Here is a 24,254-nt window from a genome sequence, read left to right on the forward strand (position 1 = left end):
CTGTGATAGAGGCTTTATTTTCACTGTTGAACTGTACGATTTTTTTTTTTTTTTTGCTGTAAGATTGATTTACGACGTTGTGTTAAATACTCTTGTCCATTATGGTTTATCAAAGATACAGAATGTAGTTCCTTGTGCTATATAGTAGGACCATGTTGCTGTCCATTCAGTATGTAATAGTTTGCATCTGCAAACCCCCAAATCCTACTGTTTTTTCCCTGCCCCACCCCCAATCACAAGTCTATTCTCCGTGAGTTCATTTCTATTTCGTAGATAAGTTCACTTGTGCCATTTTAGATTCCACGTATTTTTCTTTCTTTTTCTGACTTACTTCACTTTGAACTGTATGATTTTAGACACAAGTTAATAAACTTCATACCGGCAGCAGAAGCCTAAGCTCCTACTTTTGTGTTAAAAGGTTGAAACCGATAAAGCTACTGTTGGATTTGAGAGTGTGGAGGAGTGTTACATGGCAAAGATCCTTGTTGCTGAAGGTACCAGAGATGTTCCAGTTGGAGCAATCATCTGTATCACAGTTGACAAGTGAGTAGTACCGGGGGAATCTGTGAAAGTCAGGTGCTTAAGTGGAGTATTTTAACCCAGAACTGAGGAGTTAGTTAAAGGCTTCTAAGGCTGATACATCCGCTTTATAACCCCCTTATACTTACACATTCTTTCTCTTCCTTAGGCCTGAAGATGTTGAAGCCTTTAAAAATTACACACTGGATTCTTCAGCAGCACCTGCCCCACCAGCAGCCCCGGCACCAACCCCTGCCGCCCCCGCTCCATCACCTACACCTTCTGCTCAGGCTCCTGGTAGCTCATATCCTACTCACATGCAGGTGAGGCTCAGCCTCTGGGTGTCTGCTCTAGAAAATTTATTATTTACTCATTATTTTTCGTAGATGAGTTGCGTCCTGGAAACTGGCATTAAACCTGGCTGGTTTTTGTCATTTGAAAGTAAATAGAGATTTAAACATGAAAACTGACAACATTTATTCTAGTGGTTATTTCCAGATGTGTATACTTGGATAGTTCTTTTAACCTTTCTCAGCCTCCGTGTAGCAGGTAGGATAATGTTTGGTACTTTTCATTCAAGAATATCATGTTGGATTTTGAGGATTGTTTATGCTTACATCTGTACTTTGCTGTGCTAAGTCGCTTCAGTCGTGTCAGAGATTCCTCTGTCCATGGGATTCTCCAGGCAGGAGTACTGGAGTGGTTTGCCATGTCCTCCTTCAGGGGATCTTCCCAACCCAGGGATCGAACCTGTGTCTCTTATGTCTCCTGCCTTGGCAGGCAGGTTCTTTACCACTAGCACGACCTGGGAAACCCACTTATATCTACTCTCTGTCTAAATAGAGTTTTTTTAGTAGGCCCCAAGTGCTGTCTATTGAATAAAAGCCCCCAATTAGTGTTTTTCCTTGACACGTAGTGTTTTCTCAGAGTAAGTGAAATAATCCGGTAGTATTTAGAAAAGACCAACAATAAAGAATAAGTGTCAAATAGACATATATAATCTGGAGGAGGGCATGACAGTCTACTCCAGTATTCTTGCCTGGAGAATCCCCATGGACAGAGGAGTATGGAGGGCTACCTACAGTCCTTGGGGTCTCAAAGAGTCAGACATGACTGAGCGATTCAGCACAGACATATATAATAGCATTACAGCAAAGCTGAAGGTGGTAAATATAGTCACTGTTGATTCTGTTAACTAAATCAGTTTCTGAGAAGCTGATTAGTTTATTAGATATTAGGATTATCCCATGTATATTTGTGTGTTTTGGATATTGAAAATGGATAAAAGCCAGCTGTGTTTTTTTCCTAAAGGATTAAGATTAGAACTTCTCCTTCTCTTAGTTTATTTGTAGAAATTTTTGTATAGGAATAATTTTCTTCTTCAGGCATCGTGTTCTATACCCTGGTCTTTTATTAACATTCACTCATGATGAAATTTTGCCTGGTGGTCAGTTCACACATTTATTCCATCCTGTTCAGCAATTTTAAAAAAATTTTTAATTTAAAAAAAAGTTACAAACATTTTTTTTGTCTGTGCTGGGTCTTCATTGCCAAGAGAAGGCTTTCTCTAATGGTGGTAAGCAGGGGCAGCTCTCTTGTGGTGCTTGGGCTACTCATGGTGATGACTTCTCTTGGTGCAGAGTGTGAGCTGTAGGTACAGGAGCTACAGTACTTGCAGCTCAAGGGCTCTAGGGCATGGGCTCAGTGATTGTGGCGCATGGGATTCGTTGCCCCAAGGCATGTGGGATCTTCTCAGGCCAGGGATCGAAGCTGTGTCCTCTGAATTGGCAGGCGGATTCCTGACCATTGGACCACCAGAGAAGGTCAAGAGCTCTAAGTTTTGTTTTACTTTTTTCCCCACAGCTTCCTGAGACATCATCCACTAAAATGACTTTTCTCTCAGCATAATCCGTATGTTAATTAGATGCAAAAGACTTAAGAAGATAGCAAACAAAACCCATAACTGAGTGAGCATCCAAATTCAGTGAACATACAAGCCATGTAAATAGGGAAGCAGTCTTTTAATTTAGATCAGCCAATCTGTTGTTTTAGATTTTACTCTGGTGGAAGTGACTATTGTAAGATTAGGTTTTTGTTGTAGTTTTGGGGGTTTTTTTCAGCCATGCCATATGGCATTCAGGATCTTAGTTCGCCATACAGGGATTAACCTGTGCCCTGTTGCATTGGGAGCACAGAGTGTAAACCACTGGGCCACCAAGGAAGTCCTGAACAATTCTTAATATGTTTTTTATCTTGAAAAAGTACCTGGGAGGGACTTCGCTAGTGGTCTGGTGGTTAAGAATCTGCCTGCAGGGGTCACAGGTTCAATGCTTGGTCTGGGAAGATTCTCACATGCTGAAGAGCAACTAAATGCACGTGCCACAACTGCTGAGCCCGCGCACCTTGAGCCCAAGCTCTGCAACAAGAGAAACCACTCCAGGGGGAAGCCTGTGCACTGTGGCTGGAGAGTCGCACCTGCTCACTGCACCTAGAGAAAGCCTGTGTACAGCAATGAAGACCCAGAGCAGCCAAAAATAAATAATTAAAAATTTAATAAAGTATTATCCAGGGAGTTTGGGAGAAATTCAGTCTCCTCTGAATGAAAAGGTAGATTTCAGTAAAGCACACAGTAAAATTTTAGTGGAAAAGTCTGAGGTCATTCTATGAAGATGAAAAACCTCTAGCTTAATCTAAGTGTTGAGAAAGATGAGAAGACGTGCTATGTTTAGATATTGTTGGGGAATTAATTTTAGCTGTCTAGAAAGAAATCTTTCCCCTCTGCCCATGGTTTTTAACTTTGGAGGGTGGGTCAGAGTATCACTGGCACTATAAAAGCTTGAGATTTGAAGGATTTACCTGTAGGGACACTGCTGAAGCATGAGGCTTTTGCTGCTGTGGGAGCATCAGGCAGATGGGAATTTGAATTGTCATAGTCACTGTCATTCCATAAAGCTATTTGCTTGCCTGAGTGCCATTGTGTCAAAAGCATCCTAGTGTTGAGTAATAATAAAATATGTGTTTGTTTCTACAGGTGCTTCTTCCTGCCCTGTCTCCCACCATGACCATGGGCACAGTTCAGAGATGGGAAAAAAAAGTGGGTGAGAAGCTAAATGAAGGAGATTTATTGGCAGAGATAGAGACTGACAAGGCCACTATAGGTGAGATTTCTTCAGCTCTTAATGGTTGAGACACTGAGTTTTCCAGTAAGGGAAGAGGATTGCCATCCTATCCTATAATGAGTGAGTGATAACATGAAAAATTTTAATTCTTGGGATTAATTTCCTGGAACAGAGTATTTTCATAAACAGAAGTGTTGCATAGTTGGGTCTGTTGGTTCCAAACTGCACTGTCATTGAATCAAAGCTGTATCAGCTTGGAGATAATTTTTAGGCCAGAGTTTAATTATTAGCTTTTTGTTACTGAGAAGCTGTATCCAAATTGACATTCTTCACACTGGTCAAGGGGGGGAAAAGAGGAAATAGGGGAAAATAACATCAAAGGCAGGAAAATACTGAAGAAATTCAGATGACTTTGAGGGAAAACTTGAAAGTAGGGTTTTGATTGTTTTTGTATATGAGAATGACTGATGAAATGTATATACTACTTGTTCAGATATCATATCACATTTCCTTTTATTGACTATCTGATTTATTTTTATGCTCAGAAAAAAAACCCCTATAGACAATTAATATTTGCCATACTATATCTGGATACCTGTAGATAATTTTTTTTTTTTTTCTGTCCAGTCCTCAAAAATGCAGTAGGAGCTTCTGGGCATCCTCTGCAGTGGTCTTTTTTGGATTTTGTTCTTCACACCCCATGATTCCGTGATGGCACCTTGGGGTCAAGGAGACTTAGAGAGTAGGACTGTACTTGCCCCCTTCTGACTGTTTTATCTTTTAGCATATTGTGCTCTCCCCCATAAAATTTTATTAGAGGAAAGGGTTCTTTTTTGTTTGTTTGTTTTTTGGCTGCCCGGGTCTTTGTTGCAGCACACAGGCTCTCTCTAGTTGCAGTGCTCAGGCTTGTTTCAGAGTATGGACTCTAGAGCTCACGGGCTCAGCAGTTGCAGTGGCAGGCTTAGTTGCTCTGTGGCATGTGGGATCTTAGTTCCCTGACTGGAGATCGAACCCACATTCCCTGCATTGGGGAAGACAGATTGTTAACCACTGGACCACCAGGGAAGTCCCTATTCTGTGTGTTAAAAAGATTATTAAAAAGAAACAGAAAAGCCCTGGCAAAATAGGTGTACTTTGCATTTTAACTTGATTACCAATGTTGCTGTAGAGAGTGGTATTCTAGAAACTGGTCACTAGAGACGTATTAACCTTGGTCAAACTCTATACTCCGTAGTGGCCATGGAGCCTTTTCTTTTGATATGTCTTGTATTGGATATTAATTCTCAGCTGGGAAATAAAAGGATTCATCAAAGATGTGTTCATCAGGGAGAGGCACAGCCCAACAGAAAGCTAAGATCTGGAAGGCAAAAGATGTCCTCTACAGTGGCTCCTTTCAGTTTTACTTTTGGAATCCGTCGTATTTGAGTTCCTTGTTAAAAAAAAAAGCAGTAGCTGGGAATTCCCTGGTGGTCCATTGGTTAGGACTTCACGGTTTCCCTGCCAAGGGCCAGGGTTCAGTCCCTGGTGGGGGAACTAAGACCCCAGAAGCCACATGGTACAGCCAACAAAAGAAAAGCAGTAGCTGAGTAAAGTTGTCAACACCATTGAATCTCCATAGTAATGCTGTGTTTCTTCATATTGAAATAGTTGGTGTAATACCAAGTATGACCTCTTCAGAAAAGTTCCAAAGATGCATCACTATCAACTGTAGTAGCTCTTTTAATTTAACAACCATGTGGTTCTGTTCTTTAGCAGTACAACTGATGCCATCTCGGAAGTCTTGTGGGTCTGCACAGAGCAGCCCTTGGAGATGTTTCAAAGAAAACATTCAGAGCTAACCACTGTTTAACCTCTTGGGGTTTTACTTGACAAATATCTATTAGTATTTACTTTGTATTAGGTAGTATTTACTTTGTATTAGGTACTATTTCCAAGTGCTTGGAAAATATTGATTCACTTAAAACTTTTGTAATAGCCCTGTGAGGTAGGTACTGTTCCCATTTTGTAGGTAAAGAGGCTGAGACACAGGTTAAATAGCTTGCAAAAGGTTATATAGCTACTTTGAAGAACCTTTTACTTAAAAACTGTGCTTTGAAGAAAAAAAAGAACAAACTGTGCTTTGAATTTGGTAGGCTAGTAGAGTCCTTTAAGTTCCATAATGGTTTTTTCTTTCTATTTAAGGTTTTGAGGTACAGGAAGAAGGTTACCTGGCAAAAATCCTGATCCCTGAAGGCACACGAGATGTCCCTCTAGGAACCCCGCTCTGTATCATTGTGGAAAAAGAGGCAGATATACCAGCATTTGCTGACTATCGGCCAGCTGAAGTAACTGATTTAAAACCACCAGCACCACCACCTATCCCATCTCCGGTACGTATGCTTCTAGAATTGAGGGAACCACTTACCTTATTCATCTCTAAATTAAGGGGTGATAGTCTAGGTTCCTTCCAGTGCTAAGAGTCTGTGACTAAGGAAGGAGATAGTTAACATTTATGGAGACCCACAGGGTGCATGGGACTGCACTGTTCACATAATGGTCAATAGTTTGATTCTTGTAATTTTCCTTTTCCCTGCTTTCTTGAGTCTTGTTGAGAACAAAACTGAGGTGACTTGATCTTTTTATGCTTTAGGTGTAGATATACATATGGAAGGTAATGCTTCGTCACCCATTTTCTATAGAATTTGTAGTCTTTGTCGGTCCTCTTGGTATTCACATATTATAGTAGGTCAAGCTTATATTTGTAACACATGGGAATCTTGACATGAATGGCTTATTTTGCATAGAATTTAGTTTTTTGCTATATACTATATACGAGGGCTTCCCTCGTAGGTCAGTCAATAAAGAATCTGCCTGCAATGCAGGAAACCTGGGTTCGATTCCTGGCTCAGGAAGATCCCCTGGAGAAGGAAATGGCAACCCACTGCAGTATTCTTGCCTGGAGAATCCCATGGTCGGAGGAGCCTGGCAGGCTACAGTCCATGGGGTTGCAAGGGTCAGACATAACTTAGTGACTAAACCACCACCATATACTATATACCTATCACGTGAACTCATATGAATTCCAGGCAGCAGTAACGCTATAAGGCTTCTGTAGGTGTAGAATCATGTGACTTTAGACTAGGTACACAGTTCTGTCAGAGAAAACTTTGATTTCTGACTTCCATACATTTATGGGGAGCTGGCAAGTAGTAGTATTGGTTTATTTTTTAATGTGTTTTCAACATGGAATCTTCCAGAATAATTTATTATTTTGGAAGTAGGTTAAGTAAAAACCATGTAAGTAATATAAGAGAATGAGAATAAAAAAGGGACAAGAAAATAGAGACAAGAGATTAAAGTGAAGAAAGGCTATAAGGATGTTGTATACTGGTCACCAGAATTAAATTCAGTGCCTCTCTGTATTAATCATGGAGTTAGAGAACTTGACTTTGTTCGGTCTTTGTTAAAATAATGTTATTGTATTCATGTTGCTGTATTATGTTGGTTAAGCAAGAAAAATGAGCATTTAACCTTTGGAGAAAAGACGAAAGTTATATAATTAAAATAGGTTTGACTTAGCTATAAGCTGTTAATCTTTCAGACCAGTCTTTTCAGTGGTGAATTAACAATTTGTAACTTTTTTCAAAAGGCAGCCCCTGTTCCTCCAGCTCCCCAACCTGTAGCCCCTCCACCTTCAGCCCCCCGGCCAGCCGCTCCAGCTGGACCAAAGGGAAGGGTGTTTGTTAGCCCGCTTGCGAAGAAGTTGGCAGCAGAGAAAGGGATTGACCTTACACAAGTAAAAGGTACGTCTGTTTCTATGGAATGGAGTTTTACTAAAATTGAGTTTCCTCCTTAGGACCAGAGAGTACAACCACAACTATTAATATAGAGAGCTGTCTTATCTGGGGAAGTAGGGAGAAGGATGAGGGAAGGAACTGACAGAGCAGGAAAACTTCCTGTGCTTTGCTTGGTCTGTCTAAGGTCTACCTGTATAATTTAGATAGTTTTTTTCATTTTCTATTAACGAGAACTGCTTAATTGTTGGTGAAAGTATGATGTGTTCAGCAAAGCTGGGTTACGGTACTTGATTATGTGATAAGAAATCTGTATTAGTGCTAGGCTGAGTGAATGTAGCAATACTCAAAACACAACATGAAGTTGGGATGACTTGAAATGACTTAAAATAATAAAATTCATATAAAACTGAACTAACGCCTATTGAGGGCAAAGGAAAATGTCTTACTCATCTTTTCCTTCCCAAAGACAATGTGTAGCTTAGTGATAAGAGCGTGGGCTCTTGAATCAGACCATCTAGGGTTTAATCCTGGCTTTATCACTTTCTATGTAATACGTCTTTTCATGAGTTACTTTATTTGTTTTTCCATCTGTAAAACTGAGATAATAGTTTCCAATAAAATAAGTGAAGGGCTTAGAACAGTATCTAGAATATAGGAATACTCCATACATAGTAATTTTGTTCATGTTATTATTATTGGCTGGCATTTAAATGTTTTAAGCTAAAATTTAATGTAAGGTAATTAATATACTTTGGAAAGGGGTGGGAGAAATTACTGTTTGTGGAGCTTGGTTTGATGGCTAGTCATTTAATTACCAGACTTAATTTGCATAACACTTGAAGTAAGAATTATCATCTCATATTTTTTGGATAGGAAAATAGACTCTTGAAAGATCTCTTGTTCTGTTAAGCAGTAAAGTTGCAATTCGAATCTAGATTTGTTTCATTTTAGAATCTGTATTCTTCCCACTACCCTATACTTCCTTCTGTTTTGATGTTCTGCCATCTTTAATTACTCAAAATAATGGCTACTTCTGCAGTTTTCCAGCTATGAGCAATCATTGTTGGTTATCACTGTCTGCAGACTGTTGTTTTAATGGTTTGAAAGCAAGCCAGTTCCCAAAGATACGGGGACAGAAGTTATCACTGTTTCACCTCAGAGAATTCTTGTAAAAAGACCCTTTTTTCCATCTTAATGTCATTTCACTAATATATTGCCATTCTTTATGTATGTATGATTAGGGATAGCAATTTAAGTTGGAAAACATTTTTAAGGGGAGGAAGGACTGGGTTAATAATTATATCTGAAGAATTTAAACAAGTAAATGAGGACCATTTGTTGGATATTGAGTGATACTGACTGCCTTAGGTAATATTTATGTGGAAAAAAATCTCAGTATTCTTACGCAGTTAGAGTTAAGTGATTCATTTATTTAAACAAATATTCATTGAGTATTGTTTGTGCAGCCAACACTTGTTCATGGGACAGACAATAAAGAAGTAAATGGACAGGGATTATAACATAGTAGTTAAGAGTATTGGCTTTAGAGCTGGAATGCTTAGATTTTAAACCCAGCTCTGTCGAACACTAGGTGTATTCCCTTTTCTGTCTCAGTTTCTTTATTTGTATATAGAAATAATACTTTATAGCTTGTTGGGATTAAATGTGTTAATAACAGTGCCTGTACGTAGAAAGCAAATATAGGTAATTAGCTATGGTGATAATAATAGCTTATTAAATAATATGATTCGAATGCTAACAAATAAATAAACCAGTGTTATGGTAGGGAGTAACAAACAGGGTACCTCTATGTCATGGGTTTCTCAGGTGGCACAGTGGGAAAGAATTTGCCTGCCAGTATAGGAGACACAGATTCAATCCTTGGGTCAGGATGGTCCCTGGAATAGGAAATGGCAGCCCACTCCAGGATTCTTGCCTGCACAATTTCATGGACAGAGGATCCCAGCAGTCCATGGGGTCACAAGGAGTCAGACACGACTGAGCAACTCAGCACAGCACACACATGCACGCATGACCACTTTTGGACAGGATGGTTGGGGAAGATCTTTTTGACGAGGTGAAATTTGATCTGACCTGAAAGATGAGGAGTCAGCTATGAGCCAACCATGTGAAGAACTGCAAGAGAAGCATTCTGGGCAAAGACCAGCCTGAAGGGGAGAGAGCTTGGTGTGTTTGAGGCAAAGAAAGGAAGCCAGTGTTAATGGAGCATAGTGAGCAGAGTGGTAGGAAATGAGGGCAGAAAGAAACTCAGGGGTAAGAACATAAAAGACTTTACAGGTTATGATATAGTTTGAATTTTATTTCAAGTAGGGCAGGAAGCCATTGAAAATTAAAATGAAGAAGTGGCATAAAATCATTTATATTTTTAAAAGATTGTTTTGGCTGTTCTGTGCAAATGGATTAAATGAAAGCAAAAGTGTCTGTTAAAATGTTGCTGGAGTCGATGGTGGTTTACACAAAGGTGATGAGAATAGAAATGGAAAGAAATGGACAGCTTAACATATGTTTGTGGCAGAATCAACAGAACTTAGGGATTGGATATGAGGACTCAACAATAGCGACTTCAAAAGATACGTGCACTGACAGTCTGGATAGGGTGAAAAGTGAATGAAGAAGTGGAGATAGCATTGTGGACAACTTAGTCAAGAGCTTTTGCTGTGAAGGAAGGCATAAAAATAGAGATGTACAGTTCGGGAGGATATGAGCTCAAGAATGGCCTTTAGAAAACGAGTGGTGGTAGAACAGCCCTCAGAGAAGGCAATGGCACCCCACTCCAGTACTCTCACCTGGAGAATCCCATGGATGGAGGAGCCTGGTGGGCTGCAGTCCATGGGGTCGCTGAGAGTCAGCCACGACTGAGCGACTTCACTTTCACTTGGCAACCCACTCCAGTGTTCTTACCAGGAGGATCCCAGGGACGGGGAGCCTGGTGGGCTGCCGTCTATGGGCTCGCACAGAGTCGGACACGACTCAAGCGACTTAGCAGCAGCAGCAGCAGAACAGGCCTAGTGTAGAGTTTCTCAGCTGTGGCACTACTGACATTTTTGACCAGGTAATTCTTTGTGGGTTTCTCTGGTGGCAAACTACTTCAGTATTCTTGCTTTGAGAACCCCATGAACAGTATGAAAAGGCAAAAAAGATAGGACCCTGAAAGATGAACTCCCTGGGTCGGTAGGTGCCCAATATACTACTGGAGATCAGTAGAGAACTAACTCCAGAAAGAACGAAGAGATAGAACCAAAGCAAAAACAATGCCCAGCTGTGGATGTGACAGGTGATGGAAGTAAAGTCTGATGCTGTAAAAAGCAATATTGCATAGAAACCTGGAATATTAGGTCCATGAATCAAGGCAAATTGAAAGTGGTCAAACAGGAGATGGCAAGAGTGAACATTGACATTTTAGGAATCAGCGAACTAAAATGGACTGGAATGGATGAATTTAACTCAGATGATCATTATATTTACTACTGTGGGCAAGAATCCCTTAGAAGAGATGGAGTAGCCATCATAGTCAACAGAAGAATCCAAATGCAGTACTTGGATGCAGCCTCAAAAATGGCAGAATGATCTCTGTTCGTTTCCAAGGCAAACCATTCAATATCACAGTATCCAAGTCTAGGCCCCAACCAATAATGCTGAAGAAGCTGCAGTTGAACAGTTCTATGAAGACCTATAAGACCTTCTAGAACTAACACCCAAAAAGATGTCCTTTTCTTTAAAGGGGACTGGAATGCAAAAGTAGGAAGTCAAGAAATACCTGGAGTAATAGGCAAATTTGGCCTTGGAGTACAGAACGAAGCAGGACAAAGGCTAATAGAGTTTTGCCAAGAGAACGCACTGGTCATAGCAAACACCCTCTTCCAACAACACAAGAGAAGACTCTACAAATGGATACCACCAGATGGTCAATACCGAAATCAGATTGATTATATTCTTTGCAGCCAAAAATGGAGAAGCTCTATACAGTCAGCAAAAACAAGACCAGGAGCTGACTGTAGCCCAGATCATGAACTCCTTATTGCCAAATTCAGACTTAAACTGAAAGTAGGGAAGACCACTAGACCATTCAGGTATGACCTAAATCAAATCTCTTATGCCTATACAGTGGAAGTGACAAATAGATTCAAGGGATTAGATCTCATAGAGTGCCTGAAGAACTATGGATGGAGGTTTGTGACACTGTACAGGAGGCAGTGATCAAGACCATCCCAAGAAAAAGAAATGCCAAAAGGCAAATGGTTGTCTGAAGATGCCTTACAACAGCTATGAAAAGAAGAGAATTGAAAGGCAAAGAAGAAAAGGAAAGATATACCCATCTGATGTAGAGTTCCAGAGAATAGCAAGGAGAGACAGGAAAGCCTTCTTCAGTGATCAGTGGAGAGAAATAGAGGAAATGGGAAAGACTCGAGATCTCTTCAAGAAAATTAGAGATACCAAGGGAACTTTTTATGCAAAGATGGGCTCGATAAAGGACAGAAATGGTAGGGACCTAAAAGAAGCAGAAGATATTAAGAAGAGGTAGCAAGAATATACAGAACCATACGAAAAAGATCTTCATGACCCAGATAACCACGATGGTGTGATCACTCCCCTATAGCCAGACATCCTGGAATGCGAAGTCAAGTGGGCCTCAGGAAGCATCACTACAAAGCTAGAGGAGGTAATGGAATTCCAGTTGAGCTATTTCAAATCCTAAAAGATGATTCTGTCAAAGTGCTGTACTCAGTATGCCAGCAAATTTGGAAAACTCGGCAGTGGCCACAGGACTGGAAAAGGTCATTTTCATTCCAATCCCTAAGAAAGGCAATGCCAAAGAATGCTCAAACTACCGCACAATTGCACTCATCTCACACGCTAGTAAAGTAATGCTCAAAATTCTCCAAGCCAGGCTTCAACAGTATGTGAACCATGAACTTCCAGATGTTCAAGCTGGTTTTAGAAAAGGCAGAGGAACCAGAGATCAAATTGCCAACATCTGTTGGCTCAATGAAAAAGCAGGAGAGTTCCAGAAAAATGTCTATTTCTGCTTTATTGACTATGCCAAATTCTTTGACTGTGGATCACAACAAACTGTGGGAAATTCTGAAAGAGATGGGAATACCAGACCACCTGACCTGCCTCTTGAGAAACCTATATGCAGATGAGGAAGCAACACTTAGAACCAGACATGGAATAACCGACTGGTTCCAAATTGGGAAAGGAGTATGTCAAGGCTGTATATTGTCACCCTGCTTATTTAATTTATATGCAGAGTACATCATGCGAAATGCTGGACTGGATGAAGCACAAGCTGCAATCAACATTGCTGGGAGAAATATCAATAACCTCAGATATGCAAATGACACCACCCTTATGGCAGAAAGCGAAGAAGAACTGAAGAGCCTCTTGATGAAAGTGAAAGAGGAGAGTGAAAAGTTGGCCTAAATTTCAACATTCAGAAAAGTGAGATCATGGCATCTGGTCCCATCTCTTCATGGCAAATAGATGGGGAAACAGTGGAAACAGTGACAGACTTTATTGGGGCTCCAAAATCACTGCAGGTGGTGACTGCAGCCCTGAAATTAAAAGACACTTGCTTCTTGGAAGAAAAGTTGTGACCAACCTAGACAGCATATTAAAAAGCAGGGACATTACTTTGCCAAGAGAGGTCCATCTAATCAAAGCTATGGTTTTTCCAGTAGTCACGTATGGATGTGCGAGTTGCCCTACAGAGAAAACTGAAAACTGAAGAATTGATGCTTTTGATCTGTGGTGTTGGAGAAGATTCATGAGAGTCCCTTGGACTGCAAGGAGATCCAACCAGTACATCCTAAAGGAAATCAGTCGTGAGTATTCATTGGAAGGATTGATGCTGAAGCTGAAGTTCCAATACGTTGGCCACCTATTGCGAAGAGCCGACTCATTGTAAAGATTGAAGGCAGGAGGAGAAGGGGACGACAGAGGATGAGATGGTTGGATGGCATCACCGACTCAATGGACATGAATTTGGGTAACTCTGGGAGTTGGTGATGGACAGGGAGGCCTGTTGTGTTGTGGTCCATGGGTTCGCAAAGAGTTGGACATGACTGAGTAACTGAACTGAACTGGTGACTCGGTGGTAAAGTATCCACCTGCCAATGCAGGAGACATGGGTGTAATCTCTGGGTCAGGAAGATCCCCTGGAGAAGGAAATGATAATTCAGTCTAGTATTCTTGCCTGGGAAATCCTATGGACAGAAGAGCCTGGCGTACTGCAGTCCATGGGGTGGCAAAAGAGTTAGACATGACTTAGTGACTAACAATTCTTGGCAGAGTGAGGGTGAGGCTCCTCTGCATTGTAGCATGTTTAGCAGCATCCTTGGCTCTTACTCGCTACATGATAGTAGCATCCCCCACTTGTAACAACCAAAAAAACTTTTCAAACATTGCCAGATGCCCCTCTGGCAAAACTGCAAAATTGCCTTGTTGAGAACCAGTTGTCCAATAGAAAGGGATAAATTGATGATGCAGAATAATTTGGCAAGGAACCAAGTTCTTAGATGTAAAAGGGGATGAAATTGCTCTTGGGTAGGTATTAGGACAGTTTGTTTTTATAGGAGGGAAGAGAATATGGGGTGGTTTTATAGGTTTGGTGGCAGCGGAGGAGGGTAGAACCTCTCTGGTTGCTGCTATTCAGTAAAATATAAAGTGAGCGAGGATTTCTCTGGTGGTTTACTGGTTAGGACTTGGTGCTTTCACTGCTGTGGCCCGGGTTCAATCCATGGTTGGGGAACAGAGATCCTGCAAGCTGCTCAGCATGGCCAAAAACGTATAAAGTGAGGGGACCTGTGGTAGAATTAGTGTGGGAAGGTTTGAGGTTAGAGAGTGTGAAATACTGTTCTCTGAGATTGTGAAAGTGACTTCAGAAGAAAGAATTTATCTTCTGGGTAGTTTTGTGAGTCTATTTTAGATTTATGTCTCTGGTTTATAGTACAGTCAGTCAGCGAGGTGTGTACTTGTTTCTCCCAGCAATATTGAACAACTGTGGTGCTGGCACTGAGAAGGCATGTGTTACAGAGCTTGCTGGACAGTGATGGTAACAGTGATCCGTAGAGTGTAGCCTGGGTAGGGAGGAAGTGAAGACAGGAGGCTGACAACAGATGATGGGAGTGGAGGAGTCAGTCTTGATGAAGTGGAAGAAAGTTTGCAGTGGGTGGAAGGAATGGTTTAAAATAAGTGAGCTGAGAGGATCAGCAGTTAGTGTTTTCTGACACCCAAGTCAAACATGAAATGTAATGTTTTTTTCCAGACCATCAGTCAGTTCTGTGACACCACCCGGTTAACCAACAGTTCAATCCTATTCTGACACTAATTCTCCAGAGTTAGCATCAGACTCCACAGGTTAAAGGGTCCAGTCCCACAAGTCTGCCCTCATTTCAGGGGGCAGTTGCGAGTCCTGGGGACCACCCATATTTCTTTTCCGTGGGCTATAAACCAGAAGTTCCTAAGACCCCCCTCCTCAGGTTTGATAATCATTAGAGTGATTCACAGAACTCCGCAAAGCACTTTACTGTTGCCTATTTATTGTAAAAGATACAACTCAGGAACAGTCAAATAGAAGAGATGCATAAGAGAGTGTGGGTGCCCTTGTGGGAGCACCACCCCTTGGCACATTAATATGCTCACCAACCCAGAAACCCTCCAGGTCTGGTTCAGGAGTTTTATTTTTATAGGGGCGTGGTTGCCCCTTTTTATTTTTATAGGGGTGTGGTTGATTGTACCATTGTGTGTGTGTGCTCAGTTGCTCAGTCATGTCCGACTCAGCCCGCCAGGCTCCTCTGTCCATGAGATTTTCCAGGCAAGAATACTGGAGTGGGTTGCCATTTCCTTCTCCAGGGGATCTTCCTGTCCTAGGGATCAAACCTACATCTCTTCCATCTCCCGCATTAGCAGGCAGATTCTTTACCACTGCGCTACCTGGAAAGCCAGATTGTATCATTGGCCATTGGTTATTGCACTCAATCTCCAATCCTCACCCCACCCCTTCCCAAGGGACAGGTTGCTCACTAAAGTTGACCAAAATGTGATCATTTTGGGAGAAGCTGTTTTGAAAGCCAAAACCCTGATGTTCAGAGTTTGATTTGTCTCAGAGCTACCCACATTATGGTTTATATTGCTTTGATGCAGAGCATTCTTACGTCACTGCCCCATTTTATCTTCATGACATACCCATGAGCAGGGGCTGGTATAATCTATTCTACAAATAAGACTAAAGAGCAGATGAGATTAAGTGACTGTAGTCATCTGTCTAGTTTATATTTGACAGCAGCCCTACATTTTTCACTCCTAGTCTAGTGTTCTTAGAGAAGGAAATGGCAACCCACTCCAGTGTTCTTGCCTTGAGAATCCCAGGGACAGGGGAGTCTGGTGGGCTGCCGTCTATGGGGTCGCACAGAGTCAGACACGACTGTAGCGACTTAGCAGTCTAGTGTTCTTCCTTTTATACTATACTGCCTAATGACTATCTGTTACTCCTTCCTAGGGAGATAGGCAAAAGAATTTCAAAGATTTCTACCAACTCCTAATAAGACAGGTCCTGCAGTTTCCTCATCTTGAGGAACTGCAGGGTCGAGATCAGCCTTGGTTTCGAAGGAAGGTTATGGTTTCTGTCCTTTGTAATGAGGGTGATCTCATAGTACTGCTGCCTCTGTTCTAAGCTGGTAATACACAGTCTTAGCCAACCAGTTTTCATAATGAAGGAAAGGACTTGGGATGAACTGCACACAAGAATCCTTTTTTTAAACATCTTCTTTGGAAGAAGATGAATCAGTTTGACCAAATTCTTTTAGAAGTGTGCAAGGGTAAAGGGTATTTTAATACTGAATTTCCTTAGAATTAAGATTCAGGATTATCTACTTAGGTGTAATGTTAAACCTAAGAGGCCATGAATGGGAGGAGGAAACAAACTGAATGAAAGTAAAACTTAGCCTTGTTGAGGGAACTTTGAAGATCTTTCTTCATGTGTAACGTGATGGCTATTTCCTTCATAATCTTGTAACACAAGCCAGTATAGAGCCTTGGCTGCTATGAGAAAGTTGTGAATGATGGAGACCACATATGGATTGAATGATTCTAAAAGATGAGATCATTGCATTTGAAAGTTATTCATGCTATTTCATGCTAAAAAAAAAAAAAAGTTACCTGATTTGTCCAAAATAATTGTTATCATGTCTGTAGAAAGATAATTCTTTAACATCAAATGAATGTAGAACCGAAATGAGATCTTTTCAGAGTTAAGAAAGGGTATTTTGGAGCTAACCAAGAAGAGGTGACCGAAGCTGGTATTTTTTAGAGAAATGTTTAAGGGGCATGGTTGAGGCAGTGGCCCCTTCAGAGGGTCTGTCTCTAGGAGCTTGTGCTTCTGGATCACAGTGCTGATTTCCTTGAGGAATCCGCGGTTCACTCTCACATACGTGGTATTTCTGTGTCTCCTCCAGGGACAGGACCAGATGGCAGAATCATCAAGAAGGACATTGACTCTTTTGTGCCTACTAAAGCTGCTCCTGTGAGTTCTATTTGGCTTTTAAATTCCGGTTGCAGTTTCCTCTGCAGAGTGCTTTGTCCAGCCTGTTAGACCCTTGCATACAGTGAGTGAAATAGCTTAATCAGTGCTGTGTTTTCTTTGTCTGATTTTACTGGCTGACAGTACATAAGTATGAGTGTGTTGTTATTCATATACAAAGGTGCTATGGTGATGGTTTAGATGCTAAGTCATGTCCGACTCTTGAAATCCCGTGGACTGTAGCCTGCCAGGCTCCTCTGTCCATGAGATTCTCCAGGCTAGGATACTGGAGTGGGTTGCCATTTCCTTCTCCAGAGGATCTTCCCGACCCAGGAATTTAACCCTGGTCTCCTGCATTGCAGGCAGATTCTTTACCAACTGAGCTATGAGGGAAGCCCCAAAGATGCTATACTACATTGAAGTTCTTCGAAATTGTTTTTGTTTTTTTGAGTAGAGGTACTAAATTTTTCCTAACATATTATCTCACTCAGACACTATTTTTAAAAGCATGCTTGACTTGGATTTGAGTTTTATGTGGTTAATTAGTCCACAGAGGGATTAAATCCACATAGTCAACTCTGATTAGCAAAGGTGCTAAGATAATCAGCTATAAGTAAGGATAATGATTTAGTTATTTAGATGTTTGCTTTAAAATGAAAGATTTGTCGCTATTTTTTATTGACACTATTCAGGAAAATACAATACCTTCTTTGTATTTATCTCAATCTTTTCAATTTAAGAATGCTTTGTTTTTCCTGAGGAAAATATTGCAAAAAAAATTGTTTTGATATAAACTAGTCATAGAAAAATGACACTTAAAATATGATTACCCAATTCCAAGTATGAAAATTAAAAACAACTTTTAAACAAGCACAGTCCAGATCTGAGTCCCTTTTGCTCCCTTGGGATAGAAATAGTTATTTTTCTATAAGCCCTTTAATTTTTACTTTGCCATATGTAAAAGAATCACTAACAGTAGTTCACACTTGCTGATGCTAAGACTAAGCCACAGTTACTAAGAACCTTTTTACCTCTCTCTAGACTCCAGCAGCCGCTGTGCCTCCCCCAAGTCCAGGAGTGGCTCCAGTTCCTACAGGTGTCTTCACAGATATCCCAATCAGCAACATTCGCCGAGTAAGAGTATTACCATAACTCCAGACCTCAAGTTGTTGGGGGCATCTTTACTCTGATTGTTCAGTTGTATTCATCGTTTAAAACACTAAGAAGAGACTTTTTAAAAATTGTAGATCTTTGATGATTCATTTAGTAGATGTTTGGTTTGGCCAGTTGAATTCTTAGAATACACAAACCCTGTGTTCTAATTAAATAGTATTACAGGGGGCTAAGTTGTGCTACAGTCCTACATCTTTCAGTTCTAATAATATATCGGGTAAGCATCACCAGGGAGCAGGATAAAGGGGCAAACAGAGCCCTGAATAGATAACGTCTCATCTCAACTCAAGATAATTGATTTTTTAATCTCTTTTCATTTCAGGTCATTGCACAGCGGTTAATGCAATCTAAGCAAACCATACCTCATTATTACCTTTCTATTGATGTAAATATGGGAGAAGTTTTGTTGGTACGGAAAGAACTTAATAAGGTAAAAGGTCTGGAAATTCCACCTCTATAAATTCTAAAAATCTTGGTTTCCCTCACTGAATATTTACATTTTTGTCGCTGTATTGTATTTTGTTATAAATGCCAGTTGATGATGGAAAGTGGATGTCATCTTAATTTTAACTTGCAGAAAATATCCTGGAGAATTTTCATTTTCTAACCCTTGATTAAAGCTTATCATTAAAGTCGACTTTGCCATGGATCCATTTTAGCCTAACATAGTCACTATGATTCTTTGAGACTACTTGGGTCTCTTCGGGTAGGTAAGAAACAGTGTGTTTGCTTTGTCTTCATACCTACCTAGTGCTTAGTTATTTTGTAACTTACAGACGCACCTAGAGCACCCCTTGCTGCTGCTAAGTCACTTCAGTCGTGTCCGACTCTGTGCGACCCCTTAGATGGCAGCCCACCAGGCTCCCCCGTCCCTGGGATTCTCCAGGCAAGAACACTGGAGTAGGTTGCCATTTCCTTCTCCAGTGCATGAAAGTGAAGAGTGAAAGTGAAGTCGCTCAGTCGTGCCTGACTCTTAGCGACCCCATGGATTGCAGCCTACCAAGCTCCTCCGTCCATGGGATTTTCCAGGCAAGAGGACTGGAGTGGGGTGCCATTGCCTTCTCCGAGAGCACCCCTTAGCAGGAAATTTAACAGTTGTAATGATCTACGTTAGAAAAGATGAAAAAGAAACGACTTTTGGTTTCTTTTCATCCTTTTTACCTCAGGATATTTGTATGTTCATCCCCTCCCACCTTCTCAAGATTATATAGTTTCAGTCTTCGCGAAGAGAACTTAAGAAACTATAATGATTTCTTTCTTTTGCAGATGTTAGAAGGAAAAAGTAAAATTTCCGTCAATGACTTCATTATAAAAGCTTCAGCTTTGGCATGTTTAAAAGTTCCTGAAGCAAATTCTTCTTGGATGGACACAGTTATAAGACAGTAAGTATAACCCTTTTAGGGAAGGTGTGTTCTCTATCTATCTATCTGTCTGTCTATCTATCTATATATATATATATACACATCAGCAGGTTTTTTTGTGTGTTGTCTAATGTATAAGTAGGAGTGCAGGGAATAAGAAGAAACAATGCAGAGTGGGAGATGATTTCCATAGGCAAAACAACTTGAAAACAACATAAAACTGTTTCTGAGACCATGCCAAATTTAATCAGTAAAGACTACAGATGCTTAAGAGTTCCGGGAAGGGAGATGAGTATACAGATATGTATAATTAAATTGATAATGACTCTCACAAGGCAGGATTGAGATGGTTTTGTTCACCAATTAGTTCTGTTAAACTTTAGTGGTGGCAAAATTGAAAGCAAAACCAAAAAAGCAGTATTTGTTAATATTACGGTATTATGTGACTGGCATGGTGCTTAGTGTCTTTCGCATGTTGTCCCATTTAATTCTTAGGACCGCCTTATGAGGTAGGTGCTTTTACTCCTATTTTCCAGATGAAGAAATAGGCTCAGTAAGTTGAGTTACTCCCTGAGTTCATATGTTAGTAAGCAGCAGAACTGGGATTGGAACCAGGATTCTGACTCAGTCTAGCCTTTCTCTACTACGTAGATGGTTTTGTATTATTAAATTTTTATTACAATAACAGTATATACTTTATAATATTAATTCGTGGCTTATGGTGACCTGCTCAGCCTTTATCTGAGATCCACTCCCAAGAGGCCAACACAGCCTTTATTTAAACTATTATTTCTTTTGGTATTTACCTTTATATTTCTTTGGGCTTCCCTGGTGGCTCAGATGGTAAAGAATCTGCCTGCAATGCAGGAGACCCAGGTTTGATCCCTGGGTTGGGAAGATCCTCTGGAGAAGGAAATGGCAACTCACTCCAGTATTCTTGCCTGGAGAATTCCATGGACAGAGGAGCCTGGTGGGCTGTAGTCCATGGGGTTACAGAGTCAGAAACGACTGAATGACTAATTTTACTTTTCATATCTTTCTTTTTTTTTGATGTGTTCACTTACTTTAATAACACTACATTTACCATATTATCACCATGGAATGTGAATTCAGGTTAGATAGGAGAATTTCATCAGTACAGCAAAGCAAAGTTTGTGGTATACCAAAGTTTGCATACTGTCTGACCAAACCAGCTTGCTCATAAATCACTTCCATTATAGGCAATTTATTTAACTTATGATTCTTTTAGAGAAAATGAACATACTGCACACATTTTAAAAGTGTTTTTCATTTACCTTTGCATTAGCACTTAGAATGCACATTTCTATTTCAAAATAACATTTAAAATTATTCTAATATAACAGCAGGAAAATATAATTTTGCAATTACAAAAGAGCTAAAAGGGATCTACAATTAAGTTATTCTCATGTTTACAACTACGATTCTAAAATAAGTTATACTTAAAAGTGGCTGTTACCAGCTTTTTTAGGTTTGGTTTAAAAACACACACAGACTTTCAGGGAGGTTTATAATGTTGTATTCCGTGCTGTGTTCTGAAAGGGTTCCTCAAGAGCCAACCAGCCCTTAAAACAGTACTTAGTCCATAAGGCAGTCAGAGAATTTTAAACTAAGTGGGGTAAATAGGATTCCTACATTACATCAAAAGCATATGATTATTCTGCAGCCACTGGGAGCATTTTCAGGATTGGCATGTTGTCTTCTTCAAAACTAATTTCATCAGAAGGGTTTAAGAAGGTGGACACGTAACACTAGCAAATATATTTAAAAGTGACATGTTTCTTTTGTGCTAATCTGACTCCCCTGAGTGACCTAGCTAGTGAACTAGTCACCAGTAACTTGGTCACCAGGCAAATCAAGCCTGCAAGAAAGGAAGCCAGTATTCAAATTACCATGTTCTTGTCTGACCCAAATAATTTATTTTCAGCAGAAACACATAACCTCAATATGAGATGTCTAACTAAAGCAAGCACCGCCAAGACCAAGATGGCATCTCCTCTTCTAAGGTTTAGGTTTTGCCCAGAATTCTTGATACGGGGAATCGCCCATATCAAGAGCCATTGCTCCCACAACAAAGCCTTGGACTGCCACACGCATGTGGGTCAGGTGAACAGACAGTATTTCTCCTGCTCTTCCATATATGTTATCCATATGCAATGATTGCTGCAAAACGTGCCATTCCAGTGGGAACAGATGGTGCCTCTCTAGGTTCTCAGATGAGTGTAGATCCCTGATCTTCATCATATGAAGAAAGAGAAGCGTGTCGCTTGACATGGTGGTTGAAGAATCTTAGACAATTACAGGACGTTTCAGGTTCCTACTGGCTTCTTTTTTTTTTTTTTCCTACTGGCTTCTGACCTGGCTCCCACATGTGCCGTCTACCTTCATATTTCTACATAACATTTTTCTGTTGCCTTTTTGTCAGTTTTGCATTTCATTTATCACCTTTCTGTTTAAGAAGGTTAAATTTTAGCTTTTTTGTACCCTCTTTACAAACACATATACACAACCCATCATCCAACCAGATTGATTATAGTATAGATTTTTAAATTGCTTATCATCATTTCTTTCTGAAGTTTCTTTCAGAAAAAAAAAAAGTTTCAGTTTCTATCTGAAACTCCCCAGGAAAACTAAACGTTTCCCGAGACTGAAAAATGGTTTACTGATTCTGATTTTCGTCTTGGTTACCCTGCCATTAGAGAACATCTGAGGGTCTTACTATTCTTTAGAGACTATATTAGTTTTCTAGGGCTGCCAGTACAAATTACCACAAAATTTGTGGCTTAACAAAAATTTACTCTCCTAGTCCTGAAGGTTAGACGTGTGAAATTAAGGTATTAGCAGGACCATGCTCCCTGCACAGGGTCTTGGGTGAACTCTTGCTTGTTCTCTCCAGCTCTGGCGGCTTCGGGCATTCCTTGGCTTGGGGCTGCATAGCTCCAGCTTCACATGGCCTTCATGTGTCCGTGTCTTCCCTTCTGTCTCTTACAAGGACAGTTGGCATTGGATTTAGGGCCCACCCAGATAATCCAGGGTGAACTCATCTCAAGGGCGTGAGTATATCAGTGAAGACCTTTTTACTAAATATGGTCACATTAATAGACTCTGGGATTAAGACATAGACATAGCTTTGAGAGCACGGTTGTGAACATTTGACGACAATTCTTTGTACTGACATATGTCTTCATTTCTTTTGGGTAGACTCTTTGGAGTGGAATTGCTGGATTGTAGGGTAAATTTATGTTTAACCTTTTAAGAATATCTGAAGGAAACACTACTTAGATGAAAGGATGGTGGTTGCAGCTCAAGTTCTATGAATTATTTATTAATCCTTACCAAATGCCCTTCATTTATTTGTTCATACAGCTATTTAACAAATATTTATTGAACATACAGTGTTAACTGGATTTTGTTGTTGTTCAGTCGCTTAGTCTTGTCTGACTCTGTGCAATCTCATGGACTGCAGCACACCAGACTTCCCTGTCCTTCACCATCTCCCTGAGTTTGCCCAAACTCACATCCTTTGAGTCAGTGATGCCATCCAACCATCTCATCCTCTGTCGCCCCCTTCAGCCCTCAGTCTTTCCCAGCATCACGGTCTTTTCTAATGAGTTGGTTCTTCACATCAAGTATTGGAGTTTCAGCATCAGCCCTTCCAATGAATATTGAGGATTGATTTCCTTACGATTGCCTGGTTTAGTGATGAACAAGATAGGAAACACCATCCCTACTCTATTAGGAATATTTTTAAACATTATTGTAATAACAGGATAATTTAATTAAGAAAGCAGTGCTGCTGTGTGATACCTTGGCCAGAGCCCAGCTGTGGTAGCTGCTGAGTGTCACTGTAATATTAGAGCAGGTCCCTATGTTTGCAACTGGCAAAAGCCTGCTGCCTCGGGCCAGCTTGGGCACACTGAGGGGTTTGGTACCCATAATCTCCAAAGAGCTGGAGTTCTTTTTTCATGTGAAGTTTTAACTTTTCTAAGTTGAAGGATAGTTGATTTATAATATTATATTAGTTTTAGGATTATGACATAGTGATTCAGTGTTCTTGTGGATTGTACTCCCTTATAAGGTATTACGAGATAATGGCTATAATTCCCTGTGCTCTATAATATATGTTTGTTGCTTATCTATTTTATACATGGTAGTTTGTATCTGTTAATCACATATGCCCAATTCGTCACTCTGCCCTTTCCTCTATCCTTTGGTAACCACTAGTTTTTTTTCTCTGTTTCTGTTCGGCAAGTATATCCATTTGTATTACTTTTTACATTCCACATATACAATATACAGTATTTGTCTTTCTCTGATTTATTTCCTGAAGCATAATATTCCCTAGGTCTATCCATGTGGCTGCAGATGGTAGAATTTCATTCTTTTTTTATGGCTGAGTAATACTCCTATGCATGTGTATATGTGTGTGTGTGAGTGAGTGAGATGTCTGTTGTCTGTTGATGGGCACTTGGACTTGGGTTTCTTCCCTGTCTTTAATTGGTATGTTCATTTTTCTGGATATATATACCCAGGAGTGGAATTGCTGGATCATATAATCAGATCAGATCAGATCAGTCGCTCAGTCATGTCCAACTCTTTGTGACCCCATGAATCACAGCACACCACGCATCCCTGTCCAACACCAACTCCCGGAGTTCACCAAGACTCACGTCCATTGAGTCAGTGATGCCATCCAGCCATCTCGTCCTCTGTCGTCCCCTTCTCCTCTTGCCCCCAATCCCTCCCA

At 40.5% G+C, this 24,254-nt stretch overlaps 1 protein-coding gene and 1 pseudogene across 1 annotated transcript in view; one reads left to right on the top strand and one right to left on the bottom strand.

Moving 5' to 3' along the window:
• Positions 1-24,254, top strand: part of DLAT (dihydrolipoamide S-acetyltransferase) — a 34,330-nt gene that overhangs the window by 1,618 nt on the left and 8,458 nt on the right. Inside the window, 9 exon segments of the mRNA XM_061440285.1 lie at positions 419-543; positions 689-842; positions 3,551-3,677; positions 5,820-6,007; positions 7,267-7,420; positions 16,891-16,958; positions 17,997-18,089; positions 18,451-18,558; positions 19,395-19,510. Coding sequence (XP_061296269.1) covers positions 419-543; positions 689-842; positions 3,551-3,677; positions 5,820-6,007; positions 7,267-7,420; positions 16,891-16,958; positions 17,997-18,089; positions 18,451-18,558; positions 19,395-19,510 — 1,133 coding nt within the window.
• On the bottom strand, positions 20,448-23,443 carry LOC133261550 (HIG1 domain family member 1A, mitochondrial-like; annotated as a pseudogene).

Source organism: Bos javanicus, chromosome 15 (assembly GCF_032452875.1).
Source record: "Bos javanicus breed banteng chromosome 15, ARS-OSU_banteng_1.0, whole genome shotgun sequence".
NCBI lineage: Eukaryota > Metazoa > Chordata > Mammalia > Artiodactyla > Bovidae > Bos > Bos javanicus.